Below are 18,442 nucleotides of genomic sequence, written 5' to 3'. Positions count from 1 at the left end.
AATGTGATGCTTTGCTTTCATTTTGTAACCACATGTCCTCAGACGTTAGATTCAGTATTAAGAAATGTGTTATTGCTTTCAGTAGAGGGGAAGTGAAAGTTCACGAAACCCCCCCCTCAACTGTAGAACAGACTTCCCTACGAAGAAGATGACCACACGCAGAATTATGCAACGCGCTGCCGGGAATTGAATGGGAACCTCTCCAGGAGACGTGTGGCTCTGTGACTCCTCATTCCTCTGTGGACGCGAGGAGAACGTGTGGAATTCAAACAAGTACAACCCTAAGCAAGAAATGTAGGAGAGAGATGGAGAGAGCCCTTCCCCCCCTTTTCTCTATGAAAATACAGGACAATTAAACCCTAACGACCGCGTCCTCCTCCTTAAACAGCTTTAATGAATCCCTGACCAGCTTATTGACACTTCCTATGGGAGGTGAATGGAATTTTACTGGAGAATGCGATGGGAGTGTTGCTCCTCTCCTTCCCACCTCCATTATCGCGTCCGCTCCGCTGCGGCGGGAGCGGCGTGATAAATGACCGCGGAGCGGTTCACGAACCCATCTTGAGGCCGCGGTCGCTGATAAGCCCGGTGCCGGTGCCGGCTCACGCCACACTCGCACTGTGTCGGTGTTTGGTTGCCATGGCAACACACGCGGGGTTGCAACAGAGGATGAGTAAAGAGGAAATGAGGAGTGGAATCACAGGCCTCCGCGCTGCGCAGGGAGGATTTTCAACCAAAGAGACTTCCTGGTTATATTCTGGAAAACGCTGCTGTGGAAAACCGCAGGCCACTAGTGACGACGTGCTTCCTCTTCTACAGGCGAAAAGAAAGGAAAGCGCCTGCCTATTGGAAGAGATAGTCATATCTGCACTTGACACAAGGAGCAGCTGGAAATAACAGTGCCTTATCGCCATGAACAAGACTGACACTGCTGGCAAGCCAAGAGAATGGGGCTCGATTGTGTCACTGCAAAAACACAAAAAACACACACATGACACTAATCGCCCCACGGTGAAGCCCAGAGGAGCCAAAACTAGTCTGGGCTGAATGTGAAAGTTAAAGAACCTGCTCTGGAGCCACAGGTCACACACACGCACGCACGCACGCACACACACACACACACACACACACACACACACACACACACACACACACACACACACACACACACACACACACACACACACACACACACACACTGCTTCCCTTGTTGTGTCTCTGAGTGGTCATTGACTTTGCATGTAAAGTTTTTATTTTGCTTTTAATAAAAACCTTGGGATAAGTCGGCTGCACAGATAGTTTATTATCTTCCGCTCATTCTGCTTTTGACATTGACACATCCTGGCTCTGCACTCACGGACTTTTCTGTTAATTTATGTATGTAAGGTTTAGGCAGGGATGTTTACATTTCAAAGATAAAAGTGCTTATTGGAGAAATGGTAGTAACCGTTCTCTTTCTTTAGAGGAATTTATGACATTGCAAACTGGCACTGGACTTCTAATTGTCATCCTGAAAATTTCATCAAATTTAAGTTTAAATTCATGAACATACTGTATAAACACATGTGAATTTTCCATTCAATTGTCCCTGTACATGAAAAGATGGGTACATATTTGTTGTTAGTTTAAGATCTTTCTCACAGAAAGGATATGGCCAGTGTTGCTAATGCTAGTGTGTTGTGCTGCAAGAAAATCTTATGAACACCCACAATTGCGTTTCAGACAGTTCAAAGATGACTGCAGTGATCCCTCATGTCTCCAGGATACCAAGAACTAATTGACTTTGAATGGGACTTTATAGAAGTCAAACATCCATACTCTTTGTTTCATGTTAGCCATGTAGTCAAATAAGTTCTCTCTTAGATGTTTATTCACTTTCACTTCTCCTGTATTTACATGTTCACTTAGTGAAGGAACAAGTAATCTTGTAATCATTTAATCTGTCACTCTCTACTTTGCTCATTCATGTACACCTTAATCCTGTTTAAAGTAGTGTACTTAATTAAAACATTTAACTCTGTAAACAGACGACTTCTAAAAAAGGTGTAAATAAACAGTAATTAGTTGCTAAAAATTGGCCAGTATTTTACTGTTATGGTACAAAATAAGAGCTTTTTGCTGTATTTACTAAAACGATGCTAAACTGTAAGTTCCAGCTACATTAAAGCACTGTTAATCTACAGTTAAATAACGGCAACTGTGCTGCCTGTACTTTACTGTTTCTTAACAGGACAAAGTCTATCAGCTTTTATTTTTTAAACAGACGCTTGCTGCCTTCCTACACTCCATCTTCTTATTGCTAAGGATGGGGGGGCTGTGTCATGATGCTGCAGCACAATAGCATCATTGACCTTCTGGACGCTCAGGGAGTCAATAGCACCGAGTCTCTGGAACCCAACCCGGGGTCCTTCACGTGGGACACCATGCCGGCGCCGTGGGGTCTGTGCTCGTCTCTCTGCTTTCTGCTTCTTCTGGCTCTGGAGGTGAACACCGTGCGCTCCGCTCCCGACTTGTCTTGTAAGTGCTTCACTTTCGACGTCTGCTTTTGCTTTCAACTTTTGCTTTCGCCGGGCTCGTGTTTCAGGGGGGCGAAGGGTGATGCGGGTGATTTCCCAGCAGCTGGTGCATCTTATGTTGATGGACCAGAGTCAGCGTCTCTACAGACAGGGATTAATGCATAAATCACAGAGTTGCGTTGTGTCACTGAGCCAGACACGGTGTTTGTGTCTCTGGAGCCTGATCTGCAGCCTCTGAGGGGACTAATAATAGATCATTGTGAGCGGGAGCCTGGTACGAACTCTCATCTGCCTCTGTGGAGACAAACACACAGGACACGGGGGGGAAATGCAGGAAACACACATGGGAGGGGACACCCTTGTCTGTCTGTGTCTCATAGTTGTGCACGTTTTGAGTTGAGTCTTGGAGAGTTACACCCAGTGACTAAAGCACAGGCCAAACCAGAAGTCACACAACCAGCTCAGCAAACACAATGGAAGTTCACTCTATTGATTCATTTAGTAATACATTATTACGTAATTACTTTGTGGAGTTACACCTTGTTTTTAAATGAGGTCAGAGAGGCAGTTATTGAATACGAGCTTTTATTTTGATAGTCATCGTTCCACGGGAGGTTAAAGTGACACTGGCATCACGTCACGCTGTCTTTCAGTGTATCTCCACACCATCCTGAAGAACCACACGGCTCACGCGTGTGAAGGAGACGCGCTCGCCATCGAATGCCCCTCCAGGACGTCCGTGAGCGTCCTGTCGGCGTTCTACGGGCGACGCGTCCCCAGTCAACACCTGTGTCCGCCCGCGAACCCGAACGCGACAGCGGAGGAGGACACAGACTGTGCTTCTCCCGTCGCGACCCAGGTATTTTGATGGGTTTGATGGGTCTGAGTCGCGTTGACTCACGCTTCCTTCCCCGTGATGTTTCCAGGAGGGGCTCGCGTTGCAGATGTCAAAGGTCAACACGTGTTTTCCTGTGGCCTCAGAAAACCCTGTCAGAGTGTCAGGACCGGCGCTCCTGCCGCATCCCGGTCCTCAGCTCGGTGTTCGGACAGGACCCGTGTCCCCTCACAAGCAAATACCTGCTGGTCTCCTACAAGTGCCGGCCAGGTGGGTGATCCGGGCCGACGCTGACGCCGCACGGAACCGGGTGCAAACAATGCTCGTCACGGCACACGCCCGCCTGTTTTTCAGAGCACCACCGCACGAGGCTGGTGTGCGAGAACGAGCGTCTGAGGCTGGCGTGTAAAAACGACACTGTCCTCGCAGTCTACTCGGCCACGTTCGGACACCTGCTGCACGGCAGCCCTTACTGCCCCCAGGAGCCCGCACCGCAAGCGGACATGGGTCTGAGACGAGTCGCTTTAGCGCCATCTAGTGGCCGCATGGTGGAACTGCTGTGTTCAGCTTCTGTGCCCATTTAGTTGTTTGTACTCTTATTTTCAGTACTATAACTTAATTTAATTAAACATAATTTAATCTACTTATGCTGTGCTCCATCTTTAACACACTACTGACCCCAGTCGGAGCTCATCTGTGAGTGAAATCTCCTGTTCTGACAGCTATTCTAATGATTTCCTGCAGAGTGCTTGTCACCTTCAGCTCTGAGGAAGGTGTCCCGCAGATGTCACGGCAGAGCCAACTGTTCACTGCTTGCCGACACTCAGACCTTCGGGGACCCCTGCTTCCCCGGCACCAGGAAACACCTGCGGGTGTCCTTCACTTGCGGTGAGTGATGTTTGACCGTGACGCCATGGTTTGCTGCATTATGTAAAAATCTGTCACTTCCCCTTTAGTACCTCGGTATCTTCTGGAGGACGTGGCTCGGGGGGCGACAGATCCATTCCTGATTTCGGACTACACACACGGTGAGAGCGAGGGACGAGATCCTCGGGGTTTTGTAGCGAGGGGCCGATGTTGACTGGTGTCTGAGCCCAGACCCCTCTCACCTGCAGGTGGATGGTACACTGGCCCCACCTACAGGCCTCAAAACGTGTTCTTAACCAACTCTCTGGAGATCATTGAAAAAATACTGGGTATGTGCAGTGATGTCTGTAAACAACAGGTCACAATTTAAGGGTAGTTTTGATGGACATCTACTGTACTTTGTAATATTATTTCTATGTTCTATTTACTTTTTTTATTGCTACAAAATATAATGTAATCATCTGATTTTCAGGTCTGTGTAAAATACATATTTTGTTGCACACAAACAACATTTTTACTTTGGCCCAACACACACAAAAACACCTATTTTGCTTTGGACTATATATGCTTTGCATCACCTGGGCCCATTTCTTGTGTGTTGGACCAGCATAATTTGAAACTAGTTTGACCTGTAATTCTCTCCTGCCTTTTTTAGGTCTACCAGAGAAAGTGGCTCTGTACTTTGTCTCTGGCATCTGTGCAGGTCTGGTTTTTCTACTCTGCGTTTTCGGTATTCGCTCCACGCTGGTGAAGGACGTTAAGGATCTGGTTGCTGACCTTAATGAGGAGCTGAAGGCCTCTCGCAGGCGGCGCAAGGAGCTCATGGAGGACCTCTTTGATGATGAGATCTCAGACACGTCATCCTTCCGTCGCCTCACGCAGTCCTATCGCACGACGGACGTCTTGAGTCCTTCCACTTTGGCAGTGGAAATGGTGGATCGAGAGGTGGGACAGCTGAGGGACCTGCCCAATGGAGACATGTGGCCACATCGAGACTCTAGCCCTTATGCCATCCACAAGATTAGCACCTACAACAATTAAGAGACGTCACCTGTGTTAGTGGAAGCACTTCTAAAGAACACAATGACGTTCATGTTTTTTCTTCCATGTGCTTCATTGCCATTGGACTTATTAAGAGTTTAAACCTTAACTAGACTGAATATATTGTTGTTACGTAAACAACAGACTCAAAATGAATCCAGAATGTTTGGTAAAAACACAAAGACTAGTTTACTATATCACATTAAAAAACAACTGATCCTTCTCATTTATAATGTGGAATTTTGTTTCCACATGTGTTAAAGTATTAAATAAACAGGCTTTGGTTTATTCTCCTCATGCAGCGAAAGAAGAAATTGAAAACTGAATGTTAAAAACTAAACTCTGCAGTAAGGTAATCTGCTTCATATTTCATATTTATGCTCTGCACCTTTACACATTTAACTCTTTTCTATTGTACAATATTGTATATGTAAATATTATATGTACTGTAATTGCAAAAGGTGTTTAACGGAAAAGCTTAAATGTAACCTAGTTGATAACTTGATAATAATGCAGTCAATAATTTATATTAATATATTAATAAATATTAATGCAACTCACAGAACTCTGTTGTGTGCAGTCTGTTGTTTTTTGTGCACCTGCAGTACATTAACGTACACATATGTCTATATACAAACAGAGTTTAAACTTAGTAATAGATATAAAAAGGCAACAAAGGTGTAAGAAGTAAGTTTGAATTTTGAATCAGATGCTGAGATACAGGCGTTTGAGCCTCCAGAGCCCTTTCTACACGTACCTGTTATAGCTCTCCGAGGCTCTAGGGGGCGGTAGTTGTCCTCATACGTGTAGGCAGCCGCCATTAACAGACAAAGCGACGAAGCCACGTTACAGAGGACGGAGAGGGAACCGAAGAAGCGGACAGTGCCCAATCCCCATGTCAAAGTGCCGTTTCTCTCCTGCCAGCGATGTAGTCCGACTAGCCCGCAGCGTGACAGCCGTCGGGACGACACTCAACCCGGATACGTGAAGCTTTCCGACAGAATGGCGAACTGTACACGGGATAATCCGACTTCCCCGTGTTGTTGATCACAGCGAGTTCATCCAGAAATAACCAACAGCAGCTGGCTAAGGAGTTAGCACTCCGCTAGCGCTAGCAGCCAGCTGCCTCACCGCTGTCCACGGACAGGAAGGCCGCCGCGCCGGGTGGGGATTTAACTTTCTCCCCTGACGTCTGGACGGAACCAGCGCCGCTGTCACTGATAGACGGGCGTTGAACTGGTTTCGGTAAGAATGGATAAATCTCTAGGGATACGCGAGGACGTGTGCTTGGGAATATCCTTTTTGGATGAAGTTAAAGCCTTTTCGTGTTTGTTTTTCATTCGGCTCTAGCTTGTTGGCTAGCTCTTAACGTTAGCTTCTCCCGGTAACTTGAAATGTTTACATAACGATAGCGACTGCGAGTCTTTTATACCGGCATGAACTTGACAGATTGTTCGTAGCTACTTTAACTATGTTTATGTATTCCATACTCACCGCACCACCACGCGGAGCTTATTTTACGCAACCCTATTCGTTTCTCACCAGAACAATATTAACCCTGACTCCGTTCACGATAACTAGCATTTTCTGGCTAACAGCTGAGACACTTTTCATTGCCTTATGACCGTTGTCACGTTAATTTTCAGTTAGCATGGCTTCTTTTAACACCTATTCTCCCAAATAGCTTCGTTTTAATCAGACAATTAAACGTTAGCTAAGTTAAACCGTTAAAAACTGGCCGCGAGGCGCCTGTCATCTGAATAAAAATGACTTAGACCTTGTCGTGTCCAAGCTTTTCATCCATGCCCAGCCACGATAATTCCTTGATTGTGCTGCTCACACGGTGAGAGGTGAGGAGCTGAGGTCGGGCCAGAAGGAGCCCAGGCTGCTGTCTCTAATTGAACGCAATGGGGAGTTTATGTAAGTATGAGGGAAAACTGGTGCCTGTGATGTCTGAAGCAGCTTCGCTCTCCTTGGGATTTAGATGTTTTTGTGCAGCTTCAGCTATGTCTGGCTTTCACTTTGTTCCTCCTCTGAAACCCTATTTATAACGAATCTATTTTAAAGGTGAATGCTTCTTCTGGTGTGTTGGGGGAGGGCTTCTCATTTGTGAGCTATTTTCATATCTGTGTGTTTTGCTGCTGCGTACAGTAATTGTGTGAGCTGCCTTTTGGATGACACGGTATCCAGGGTAGATAGAAATACACTCTGCTGTATTAGGAACGATGGAAACCATGATTGTTTTTTTGGCATAATGATGTTGTAATGATTGCAATTAATTACATTAATATTCTCTCCTGGCTAAAACAGCACTTGAACCTTGAACCAAGTCACCTTCGTGTCTTTTACTGACCCAATAAATAAGTAGAGGTGTACTCATTTTATTCAGTGCGACATGGAAAAAATTATAAGCCACATCTTGTAGTTGGTGTAATCGCTTTACCTGCACGCACACCCCACTGTGCAGTCACCTCTTATTTCAGTGGAGATATAACTGTTACCCACACGTGCAATTCTAATGAGCATCCTCTAAAGTTTGCGGGTGTTTGTGTTTGTGAAAGGGGATGTTGTGGGCGATGACAGTGATTGTGTTAAAAGTTTAGTATCGTTTGTGTGACGGAGAAAGCAGATAGTCCAACCAGCAGCCTTACTACTCATTGTTGCAAATTCCTCTGACTGTAATGAGACTCACATGGGCACACGCTCCAGTGCTCATCTAGACGTGTTAAAACCACACACCAGGAGCATTACCAAAACAGAGACAATAGTGAAAAGTGCTGGAAACAACTATCACAGTTTCTTTGATGAACAATTGTTTATATTAAAAATTCGGGTCTTTATTACCGGATGTTTCCATAATTCTGCCTATGGGCAGATCATGAGTTGCTGCGTGTTTAAAAGGCTTTAGCTGGAACTGTTACGACTGAGTTCAAGAAGTTTGCATTATTTTCCTTTCATCATAGCCTGGCTTATTGTGAAATACAGTGCAGGAAATGTAGGCGCTGCCAACCCTGCTGCTCCGACCCAGGGTGTTACTCATGCATTGTTAGAGAATGAAACATTAACCCCTCAGACGTTAACCCACATAAACCTCCCATTAATGACTGTAAGCTGAGCTTCTCAGAATGGGCCACTGATTGCTACAGTTTTGCCAAGAAACTAACTTGAATGAATCAGAAAACCTGTCCTGTGCCTGTGTCATTACACTTCTAGATTGTAAATAGACTACAAAAAACCTTTGCATGTGGGAATGTGCATTTTAGGCTGTTTTTCTCATTCCTTGTGTTGCATCTTAACCGTGGTAACTGCACTATATTGCATCTTGTGGTTTCAGTTATTGTAATCTATTTAAACTGACTCCAGTGCATGAACCATCATTTTAATTACCAGACAAATTGGAGTAGCGTTTCTGTACAATTTTGATAAAATCACGATAAAAAAGACTGAAGAACGATGTTAAATGGATATCCGTTCTGTTCTGTTCTCGTTCAGATTGTGTGTTTTGGCCTCCCCGGACACTGTTGTGTCCTGTCCAGTGGCTCAGCTGTCTATTCCCATCAATGGTAATTTTAAAATTGTACGAGGTATGTAAGGTTCTGTCTTACTTCACAATAATTCCTGTTTTAAAAACTGCCAACTTACAGCTATACAGGATGTTTCTGATTTCCTCTAGCAACCTTTATTTTCTGTAACTAATGCTGCTATTTGAGGTTGGTGACGTTGCGGTTTAGGTCCAGTAAACATGTTCTTAGCATTTGACTAAATTTAAAAATCATCACAACATCTAGAGCCTGTGGAATTTTTTTATAGCACTATTCGTTTACTCCCACAACAAACCTTTGAACTTCCTGCATTTACACCCTCCCTCCTTTCATTATAGAAGCTGAAGAGGCTCTTCTTATAGACTTCTCATCAGGTTGTAAGTACATTTTCAAGTTAAATAATAATACTTTTCTTTTAGCTTTTTTTTTAATAGAGAGGGATGTTTGGTTATTCAGGCCATCTGATTTAACATGGTCCTCATCTAACTGCATCACGTTTTAGAGCATTCCTTCAGCTGAGTGTCTTTATTTAGTAGCTGCTTGGGTCAGGTCATGTGTTGCCACAGTTTTCTGAAAGCATGCTTAACTGGTTCACAGTTAAATCACTTGCTTTGTTTTCTCTACAGTTTGCTTCTAATATATTTGCTGAGCCTTAGTGTGTGTTTTCTGTGTCCTTCTGAAGCCTCTGTAAAGATACGAGTTAAAGGGGAGAAAGCCCCAGAGCTGCTGCTGGAACTGCAGGATGATGATCGGACCCAGACTTTCCTCACACAAGTGAAGAGTGCTCAGCAGCAAGGTAAGACTCCACAGCAACTGATTCATTATTTAATCTCTCCTCTAATATTTATTTACTGAGGGTGGATTTCAGCACTCGCTCGTTTCCTGCTTTCTTCCCACCGGTGGTGGAAGCACTCACTCGGGTGCCAATCCACCTCTGTGGCGTCAGGCAATGGATTATTATATTTCTTTCAATAATTTGTTATTCAAACTTTTTTTTTTTCGTTTTATCAAGATGTAACTTGTTGGCTAGTATTCTCATTGCGTCATCACTCCCGTGGGTGTTGGCTCAGTTATATCTGTTCATATAGAGAGATTGTATTAACCAAGGTGTGAATTTACTTTGGTGAAGTCAGAGGTTTCATCATTCATGTCAGCTTTGTGGTGGCTTTGTTTTTTTTGAGCAAGCTGTGGGGCCTTTTTCTTGCTTATCTTTAACCAGTTCTGCAAATGTGCCTTATACGTTGTTGTTTGGGTCTTTGTATGTTTACCTTTGACACCACTTTGTCATTTTCTCAGTTCAATCGAACCACACAAAACTGAAAGCAATGGAGCCAACTCCTCCACCATTCCCGCGAGGCACTGACCCCATCCCTCCGCAGAGAGCAAACAAGACGGCTAACTCTGTCAGCTCTGGAGCGAATCCACCTAAACCTACCAGTGCACTGCCTCCCAACGTCAGCACTACAAGAAATCAGACTAAAGCAGGTGAGAAGTGCACACACTTTGTGAACGGTCAAAAACTGTTATAGATCAGTAAATAATGCGTAATTTGATTTGTCTGTTTCTCATTTAACCCTCTGTGAATTACATTCTTATTCCTTTTTGACAATCCAGTTCAGTCACTTGCCTCAGACCTTGGCTTAGTGGAAAATTTCAACCACACTGTTAAAATAGAGGAAAAGAAAAACCACCAGAATCGCTTGGTGGCCTCTAGGGAGCCTCCTCCTGTTCCCCCTTTGCCTCCTCGCAAAGCCTCTCAGAGTCCATCGACCCGAATGGAGAGGCAGCCTTCGTGGTGCGACAGCCCCACCACCAACACCATGAGACAGGCCGTGCTCTCCAGCCAGGCAGGACAAAGAGAATACCTGATCAAGCACCGCATGGGTAAAAAGGAGCGCGAGTATGTGGATATCCAGAACTTCAGGTGAGAAGCGCTCACTTGATTTTATGTGCTATACTGATGCTTGTCTCACCGTTACCTCTACTATGTGGCTTTTCTTCAGGTTTTTCATAGGCACCTGGAATGTGAATGGCCAGGCTCCAGACTGCAGCCTTGAGCCATGGCTCTGCTGTGACAAAGAAGCTCCTGATGTGTATGCTCTGGGGTCAGTAGGAATTATTTGTTTTAGTACTCTATGTTTTCTCCTTTACATTGTGCAATGTTGTCATTTTTTGTTTTAACACCATGTGGTTTATGGACTGTAGCTTTCAAGAGTTGGACCTGAGCACTGAAGCGTTCTTCTACATGGACTCATCCAAGGAGCAGTTGTGGGTGGAAGCTGTGGAGAACTGTTTGCTGAAAAAAGCCAGGTACAAGAAGGTGAGTAAGAGAAACATCACTAAATCACTGCAATAGGACAGCTGGCTCCTGTCTTGTTGATGAACATGTGGTGCAGGTTAGTAGATTGTGCTTGATGATCTAGTTTAGACACTTTAACATCATGTCTTTAATGTTCTTTTTTTCGGTTTGCAGATTTGGATCATACGACTAGTTGGGATGATGCTTATGGTTTTTGTCAAGAAGAATCTCAAGAATCACATTAAAGAAGTGGCTGCAGAGCATGTGGGGACAGGAATCATGGGAAAAATGGTGAGTTAATGCTACATACAAACCTCCAAACGCCTTCACTTTCTCATGGCCTAATTTGAACAAACCGCTGATGTCACTAAAGCCGCTCATCAGACGCTCTTATTTTTTTTTTCTTTTTCCATTCGTCTTGCTTCTCAGGGGAACAAAGGAGGCGTGGCAGTGAGGTTTGTCTTTCACAACACAAGTTTCTGCATTGTAAACTCTCATCTAGCGGCACATGTGGAGGATTTTGAGCGGCGCAACCAGGACTACAAAGACATCTGTGCTCGCATGACGTTCCACCTGCTGGACCACCCGCCTCTTAGTATCGTCAAGCATGAGTGAGTTCTGTAGCCATTGACAGTATGTTCAGCGTGTCATCGTGTTTATTGAACTCTACAATAAAACATGAGTCCTTTTGTCTTTCAGTGTAGTCATCTGGCTGGGGGATTTGAACTACCGTCTATGCAATTTCACTGCTAGCGAAGTCAAACAGCTCATTGCTCAGAATGACTTGAAGACGCTTCAGAAGTTTGACCAGGTGACTTTGTCATTCAGCCCATGTTTTATCCATTATTTTATTTGCAGTAGTCCTAACATAATTAGACAATACATGTGGGCAAATCCAAAAACCACTGTTTTAGAAAGAAGGGTAATCATTAGCACAAGCTGAGTAAATATATATCAGTGCAAAATCTTTACCTGTCATAAAGAATAAATGTGAAGGCCTTTTTTTCCTGCACTTGTGTTAAGTAATATTTGACAATGGTGCCACGTTTTTTTTTGTATAGCTGAACATGCAGCGGCTGACTAAGAGAGCATTCACAGATTTTATTGAGGGAGAGGTAAACTTCATTCCCACATACAAGTACGACCCAAAAACAGATCAGTGGGACTCAAGGTAAAAGCCTATATTGTTTATTAAACACATAACTGATCAATTCCTGCTTGGACTTGTTGAACTAATACAGTGTCACCATCACTGAATGCATTTTATTTTGGCTAAAACTCTGCCTGTTTCCTGCAGTGGCAAGTGTCGTGTCCCGGCTTGGTGTGACAGAATTCTGTGGCGAGGAAGTTATGTCGATCAGCTCCAATACCGAAGTCACATGGAGCTACAAACTAGTGACCATAAGCCCGTCAGCTCCCTCTTCAGTATAGGGGTAAAACACTGACATAATGTTTAAAACCTTCAGCTTTCAATGTTTTCACTGTGTGTTATTTATATAATAAATACATTTTCAATTTGAACAACAGGTGAAAGTGGTAAATGAGCAGCGTCACAAAAAGGTGTTTGAGGACATTGTTCGGGCAATGGACAGAATGGAGAACGATTTCCTTCCATCTGTGTCTCTAAGCAAGAGAGAAGTAAGGATAAGGCTGTCATACTGCAGGCCTGTGATGTTTCCCCTCTGGCATTTCAGAAATTACCTGCTCCTTGTTCCTGCTTGCTGTGGTTTCCCCTACATTGTCCGTTATTAATATTTCCTCTTCTTCTCTTTTTTTTTTTTAAGTTTATATTTCAAAATGTAAAATTCCGACAGCTCCAGAAAGCGCCCTTCCAAATAACGAATGACGGCCAGGTCCCCTGTCACTTCGCCTTCATCCCCAAACTCAGTGACTCGCAGTATTGCAAGTCGTGGCTTCGTGCGGAGCCAAGTGACGGATTCTTAGAACCAAGTAAGTTTTGAAATCTGTCTGAAGGTGGTTTTCTTGCATAACACATTTCCCAGTTTGTTTGGAAATTATTCACTTACACAGAAGCATCATCTGAGTGTGTGTTTCCCTCTTTCCTGAACAGACGAGACCCTGGAGATCTATCTGGAGGTTTATGTCAGTAAGGACTCCGTCACACTGCTGAACTCTGGAGAGGACGAGATAGAGGAAATTCTGGTTCTCCATCTGGACCGTGGCAAAGACTATTTCATTACCATCACCGGCAACTACTTGCCCAGCTGCTTTGGCACGTCGCTGGAGACACTGTGCCGCATGAAGAAGCCCATAAGAGAGATCCCCATCACTAAACTCATTGACCTGGTGAGAGAAAACTAGTCTAAAAGAAGAGATTCACGAAGATGAGGGATTGTGAGACTTAGTACAGACATATAGAAAAGAAGCTGTGCACACAGTTCTCTAGGTTGAACTGTAACTTAATTCTTGATTAGAAATCTGAGCAGGGGTATGTGAGAACATGGTCCCGTAGGTTATACTCAGTCGCACTGAGAGTCTAAATTTGTAGAGCATGAATAAACCCTATATTTATGGCTAGATGGGCTGAGGGAATGAGGAAGCATCAAAGACATAGGAAGGGTGCTCCTTCACAAGAGGAAAAAGCTGACTCAGCTTAGGCCCACTTTAGTCTGATTCATATAAATAGCCTCACCACGATCGCCTCTGTCTACTTCTACTGTATATTGCTATTGAATTAGCTTTGGATTGTAGTGTTGCTATCACCCAGAAGCCTTCATTTCTACCTAAACAGACATTTTCCTACTGGCTTGGTGTATTTGATCAAATGACTTATCTCTGATTCTGTGTTTGTTCGTGGCACTTCGATCTACACTCTTCCTTCTCTTTCTTCTTCTCCCCTTCACCGCCTCTTATTGCCTTGATCATTCCTTTCCATTCACTGTGGTTGTGGGCTGACTTCTTACTCAGGGAGAGGACAGCTACATGGAAAAGGTAAAATATTAACACTGATATTACTCAGCTCTGTGATCAAGTACTTTGTGACACACTACAACAGTTTGGGGTCAATAAGTGGTTCAAATTTTAAATCAGTTATTTTAGGTTGAAGATTTGGTTTTACACTTAATTCTTCCTGTGTGGTGGCTGGGAAGTTTGGAACCAATTATGTTTTATGGAGCTGATGCTGGAGGGCAGTTAACGAGATTAATGATTATAAATGACTAGAGTTCATAGAACCGGATGCATCGTCACCCCTAAGTGATGATCTACACAGTGCTTTAGTTGTCCCTGATATTTGTCTTGGTTATTTTCTCTTTTGTTGTTGCTGCCGCCACAAAGTGTAAGTTGGAGGTGAACTGAAGCTCATTAACACCTACTTATTAGGGAGGAGAATAAATGTGTCGAAACAACACCGGTGCTTTTTTTTTTTTTTTTTTTTAAAAAGCCTTGTTTACTGCCTCCAGACTTTTGCAGTTGTCTTAATACAAATAGAATCTTAAAATGACGTGTAATTCTCTTAAATTGGTCTTATTTTGTTAAACACTTCTAAATAATACTCATCAATATATTCTGCACGCTGTCAAGCAAATTGCGGTTTTAGCGATTGCTAAAACGTATTTGTACAAATGTATTTGGAATCTAAATCAGTGCTTATTTGAATTGCTTAGAGTTTCAGTAATCTGACAAGGCCAGTGATTGGTTACCCTTAGGCGAATACTTGCCAGACCAAGCTGGCTTATTTCTAATGTGTTCAGTGTGTGGATCAGTCACTCATTAAATCTCCCATTAATGCTTGAGGGCAGGGCACATCAGTCTAGTGAAAGTTAGACACGCTAAATCTCAATGGACAGGAGGTCACGCTCGCTGCATGGCGCCTTCAAACACCCAATTAAAGCTAATGATCTTCAGTCAAGATCAGACGCCCACCACTAGTTTTTCATTTTCATAATCTGAGAAGTGAAACTACGAAGCTACAAGAGAAAAGATTGAGCAATTGCAACGTAGACTTGGTCATGTTTCGAAACAAGAACAAGTAATTTTTCGTCATTAAAGCTGTCTCATCACTTTAAACAACTAAAGCATTTTGCATTTCATGAGATCCGTTTTGAAATAAGTTGCCATCATCCCTCGTTCAAGGCTCAGTTCAGCTTCTACTGCTGTAAGGCCTCACTTGTGATGGGTATTTTTGGAAGTCTCTGATTAGTCCTAGTGATCCGTTTGCAGAGGGAACAAAAAAGGGATATGAAGCTTTTCAAGTCTCCAGGCACCAGCGATAACCTTGACCTCGCTGCTGCTCCTCCTCAGTAGCATACGATCAGATGTGTAGTCATTCCAGCAGCCTGTTACACAAAGCAGAAATAATCATTATTCTGGGGAATAATGTCATAGGTTTTCTTACTTTATATCATGTTGGTTCTTTTTCCTCTCATTAGGAAAAGTCAAAAATGAACTTCCTGATGGTGGATGGTACAAGTACTGAGGACAAACCTCTAAAGATCCCCAAGGAGGTGTGGATTCTGGTCAACCACCTCTTTACCAAGTCTTGTGATCAGGTGAGAAGTTTGCAGCTGTGCTCCAATTGTTGGTGTTTGTTAAACTTCAGTGTTTTCTGTCCAAGAACCAAATTAAATTGTGTGAAATCCTTCATGTTTGTCAACGCGGCTCTTAGGAGGACTTGTTCCAAACACCAGGCCTTCAAGAGGAGCTGCAGAGCATCATCGACTGTCTGGACACCAGCATCCCAGACTCCATCCGTATCCTTATTATGGAGCCCGTGACTGCATCTAAATTACTTGGTGCCCCCTTGGAAATGTTCAGGTTGTCATGATGAATGGTGTAACTGTTGTGAAACCTGAGACTGAGGCTTCTTTTGAAAGGCACCAAGAAAATGGAAAAATTACAAATTTAAAAAAAGTGAGGATTTGGATAATTATTCTAGTTGTGCTATTCTGCTTGCTTATGGTTCATTGATCCAGTATTAAAATCCCACATCAGACTCCAGGTGCATCATGGCTGTTTGTTCTAGTTACACATCCCTGACTGCTTTCGTAGCTGGTTGCAACCACTCGGTGGCTGAGGCTCTGCTGATCTTCTTGGAGGCGTTGCCGGAGCCCGTGTTGTGTTATGAACTCTACCAACGGTGCCTCGACTGCTCTCACGACAGCCGCCTCTGCAAACAGGTGCAGTGACGTCTCTGACTGCCTGGAGAGCACGTGTTTCTCATCTGTCCAGGGTTTTAGAATCTGTAGTCATTTTATTTCCTTTCCAACCTTCACAGTTGATCGCCCAGTTGCCCCGGGCTCATCGCAATGTGTTTCGCTATCTAATGGCTTTTCTGAAGGAACTCCTCAGACACTCACACAACAACAACTTAACAGCCAGCCTCATAGGTATGGATCTCACTGTTTTATCGTAGTTAGTTAAACATCTATGCTGTATTATACATTGATTCTTATGCATGCTCTCTTGTTTTAGCTTCACTCTTTGCCAGCCTCCTCATCCGACCGCCTCCAAACCTGGTGGGCAGACAGACACAACACGATCGGCAGAAAGCCATTGACTTCATTCTGGGATTCCTCATGGCAGGAGACGAGGAGTAAATAAAAAAAACAAAGCTCCACCACTGCATCAGTGTGGTTTGGAGCTGGAGGACTTGATCCACCTGGTATTCGTCATCTTTTGGAGGCCAGTGCAGCCCTTCACAGATTCTCATGTGCAGCATGACATGCAATGATTTTACTAGTGTTACATCTTCAACAGTTACAGTATAACCACAAGCTGAACCTGGACACATTTGGAACTGATGCCTATGCACTTTGTGATGACCTGTAAGACCTGTGCCTCCAGAACAGATTGGTCCCCAACCTTATCTGACATTTACTAATGTAGGTGCTCATGCCAAAATAATCCCTGAACAGTGCTGGTAAGAAACAGGAGAACACTATGTACTATAGATACTTAGAGAAAGAATTGATTACACTAAAGAAAATAATTTTCTAATGTAAGAATTACACTGAACACAAATACACTGTTAAAATCTTAAAGTAGTAAGAAACAAGTTTATTGTTTAAGTCCTTGCGCTAAGAATGTTTAAGCTTATGGTTAATCCTGACAATCATGCATTTCAGCTGAGTTGACAATATTCAAACATCTGAAGAAATTGTTTGTCACCATATCCGTTGTATTTTAAGTGTTATTTATATATATTTTTCCAAAGTTTGCACCACATGTAGTTTGTGGTTCCAGTAAGAGTTTGTTTTCAGATTCGCTGAATGTCTAGTGCTCATAACTTGTTTTTTTAACGATGCTATACAGTAGATAACTACATTGTGAAAGTGTGACCTGCTTCTGTTGAACCTTTTGCCGTGAGCCTTACACCTTGTTTAACCAGTTCGGCAGGAGTTGAGTTAAGCAACGAGCCTGACGCACCAACTTCCTGGTCAACCGGAATCAAGTCACGAGTCATTCTGTGGTACTTAGTCATGTATAATGTAAATATTGTAGTGAAAGTTTCCCCGTCTCATGGGTTTTTGACTGTCAGCATGGTGATGGTGTGTACAGCTTTTGTCACTGCGGTCGTACTGACAATGTTTGTGTTTACGTGTCTGTTTTTCTGCCACATCTTAAAGCTCGTCCTCCGTTGTCTTAGGCCTCTGTGATGCCTGGATACAGCTGTGTAGCTCTAAGTGATGCGGGATTCAGTAGCTTATTAGTGTGAGGGATGAACCTTAAACATTAGAGCCACATGATGATGGGATCATGGAACATCTGTGCTATGTGCACTGAAATGTATTTCCGTTTTAACCAAGTAATATTATTATTAGCTTCCCCATAACATCATAACAAAGTATTGACCTTGACTTCCCCAGCTTTGTATTGCTTATAGTTTTGAAAGGCTCTGAGGTTTTGATCCTGGACACTGAGTTCTGTATCAAAAGCCTTATCCCATAATGCAGCAACACTGACAATCATGACGCTTGAGAGGACGAGCGTGCGGTCCGAAACCAGCTCGCATCTCTCTTCTCCTGCCTCATTGCCATGAAAGCAGTTTTACTTCTGTCGGCCTCAGCTGAGCTGATCACCAGAGACCGGTCCGAATCGGTTTCTGGTCAGACAGATTTGGGAGAAACATTCATTCCCCGTGTTAAAGCAAAGATCTGTATCGCCTGTAACGTCTGGTTGTCTTTTGCCGCTGTACAAGCTGATGTATCTGTGGAGTTGTGCATTTGTTTTCACTTCTGTCCCAGTCTGTTCATGACACTCACGGTTATTTAAAGGTACACAAGGAAACATGTTAGAGTCTAGGTTTTTGGTACTTTTAATTTATTTAACAGAAATAAACCTATGTACAAAGCCCCCCTGTGTTCCGGCTCTGCTTGTTGAT

General features: G+C 43.5%; 2 protein-coding genes across 4 annotated transcripts; both read left to right on the top strand.

The window, feature by feature from the left end:
• Positions 1-2,298: 2,298 nt before the first annotated feature.
• Positions 2,299-5,824, top strand: si:ch73-335m24.2 (protein eva-1 homolog C). 2 transcript variants are annotated; one of them, XM_029164388.3, is made up of 8 exons: positions 2,299-2,517; positions 3,170-3,375; positions 3,498-3,621; positions 3,706-3,858; positions 4,096-4,239; positions 4,308-4,379; positions 4,467-4,547; positions 4,874-5,824. In XM_029164388.3, the coding sequence occupies exons 1-8, from the start codon at positions 2,322-2,324 to the stop codon at positions 5,257-5,259; spliced, it is 1,362 nt and encodes a 453-aa protein (XP_029020221.1). In that variant the 5' UTR covers positions 2,299-2,321; the 3' UTR covers positions 5,260-5,824. The 2 variants fall into 2 exon arrangements, with proteins under 2 accessions (XP_029020221.1, XP_029020222.1); XM_029164389.3 differs by lacking the exon at positions 4,467-4,547.
• A 274-nt stretch (positions 5,825-6,098) lies between these two features.
• ocrl (OCRL inositol polyphosphate-5-phosphatase) lies at positions 6,099-18,414 on the top strand. Of its 2 annotated transcripts, XM_055512418.1 has the most exons (23): positions 6,099-6,553; positions 7,101-7,179; positions 8,752-8,843; positions 9,140-9,178; positions 9,484-9,597; positions 10,098-10,286; positions 10,416-10,725; positions 10,805-10,906; positions 11,007-11,121; positions 11,275-11,391; positions 11,530-11,711; positions 11,800-11,911; positions 12,162-12,271; positions 12,398-12,533; positions 12,628-12,738; positions 12,885-13,050; positions 13,172-13,407; positions 14,029-14,052; positions 15,492-15,611; positions 15,728-15,812; positions 16,111-16,238; positions 16,337-16,448; positions 16,534-18,414. In XM_055512418.1, exons 1-23 carry the CDS (start codon positions 6,511-6,513, stop codon positions 16,656-16,658), a joined length of 2,847 nt encoding a protein of 948 aa, XP_055368393.1. In that variant the 5' UTR covers positions 6,099-6,510; the 3' UTR covers positions 16,659-18,414. The 2 variants fall into 2 exon arrangements, with proteins under 2 accessions (XP_055368393.1, XP_055368394.1); XM_055512419.1 differs by lacking the exon at positions 14,029-14,052.
• The last annotated feature ends 28 nt before the right edge of the window (positions 18,415-18,442 follow it).

This window comes from Betta splendens, chromosome 10, assembly GCF_900634795.4.
Source record: "Betta splendens chromosome 10, fBetSpl5.4, whole genome shotgun sequence".
NCBI lineage: Eukaryota > Metazoa > Chordata > Actinopteri > Anabantiformes > Osphronemidae > Betta > Betta splendens.
This window is presented reverse-complemented; position numbering and strand designations above follow the sequence as displayed.

What these genes read in the sequence shown, in the direction of transcription:
- ocrl (XM_055512418.1), top strand. Translation starts at nt 6,511, where the DNA reads ATGGATAAATCTCTAGGGATACGCGAGGACGTGTGCTTGGGAA. An exon ending in CCTGATGTGTATGCTCTGGG is followed by an intron (nt 10,907 to 11,006) that starts GTCAGTAGGAAT and finishes TATGGACTGTAG; the next exon opens with CTTTCAAGAGTTGGACCTGA. An exon ending in TGACGGATTCTTAGAACCAA is followed by an intron (nt 13,051 to 13,171) that starts GTAAGTTTTGAA and finishes TTTCCTGAACAG; the next exon opens with ACGAGACCCTGGAGATCTAT.
- si:ch73-335m24.2 (XM_029164388.3), top strand. Translation starts at nt 2,322, where the DNA reads ATGATGCTGCAGCACAATAGCATCATTGACCTTCTGGACGCTCAGGGA. An exon ending in CTCCTACAAGTGCCGGCCAG is followed by an intron (nt 3,622 to 3,705) that starts GTGGGTGATCCG and finishes CCTGTTTTTCAG; the next exon opens with AGCACCACCGCACGAGGCTG. An exon ending in GATTTCGGACTACACACACG is followed by an intron (nt 4,380 to 4,466) that starts GTGAGAGCGAGG and finishes TCTCACCTGCAG; the next exon opens with GTGGATGGTACACTGGCCCC.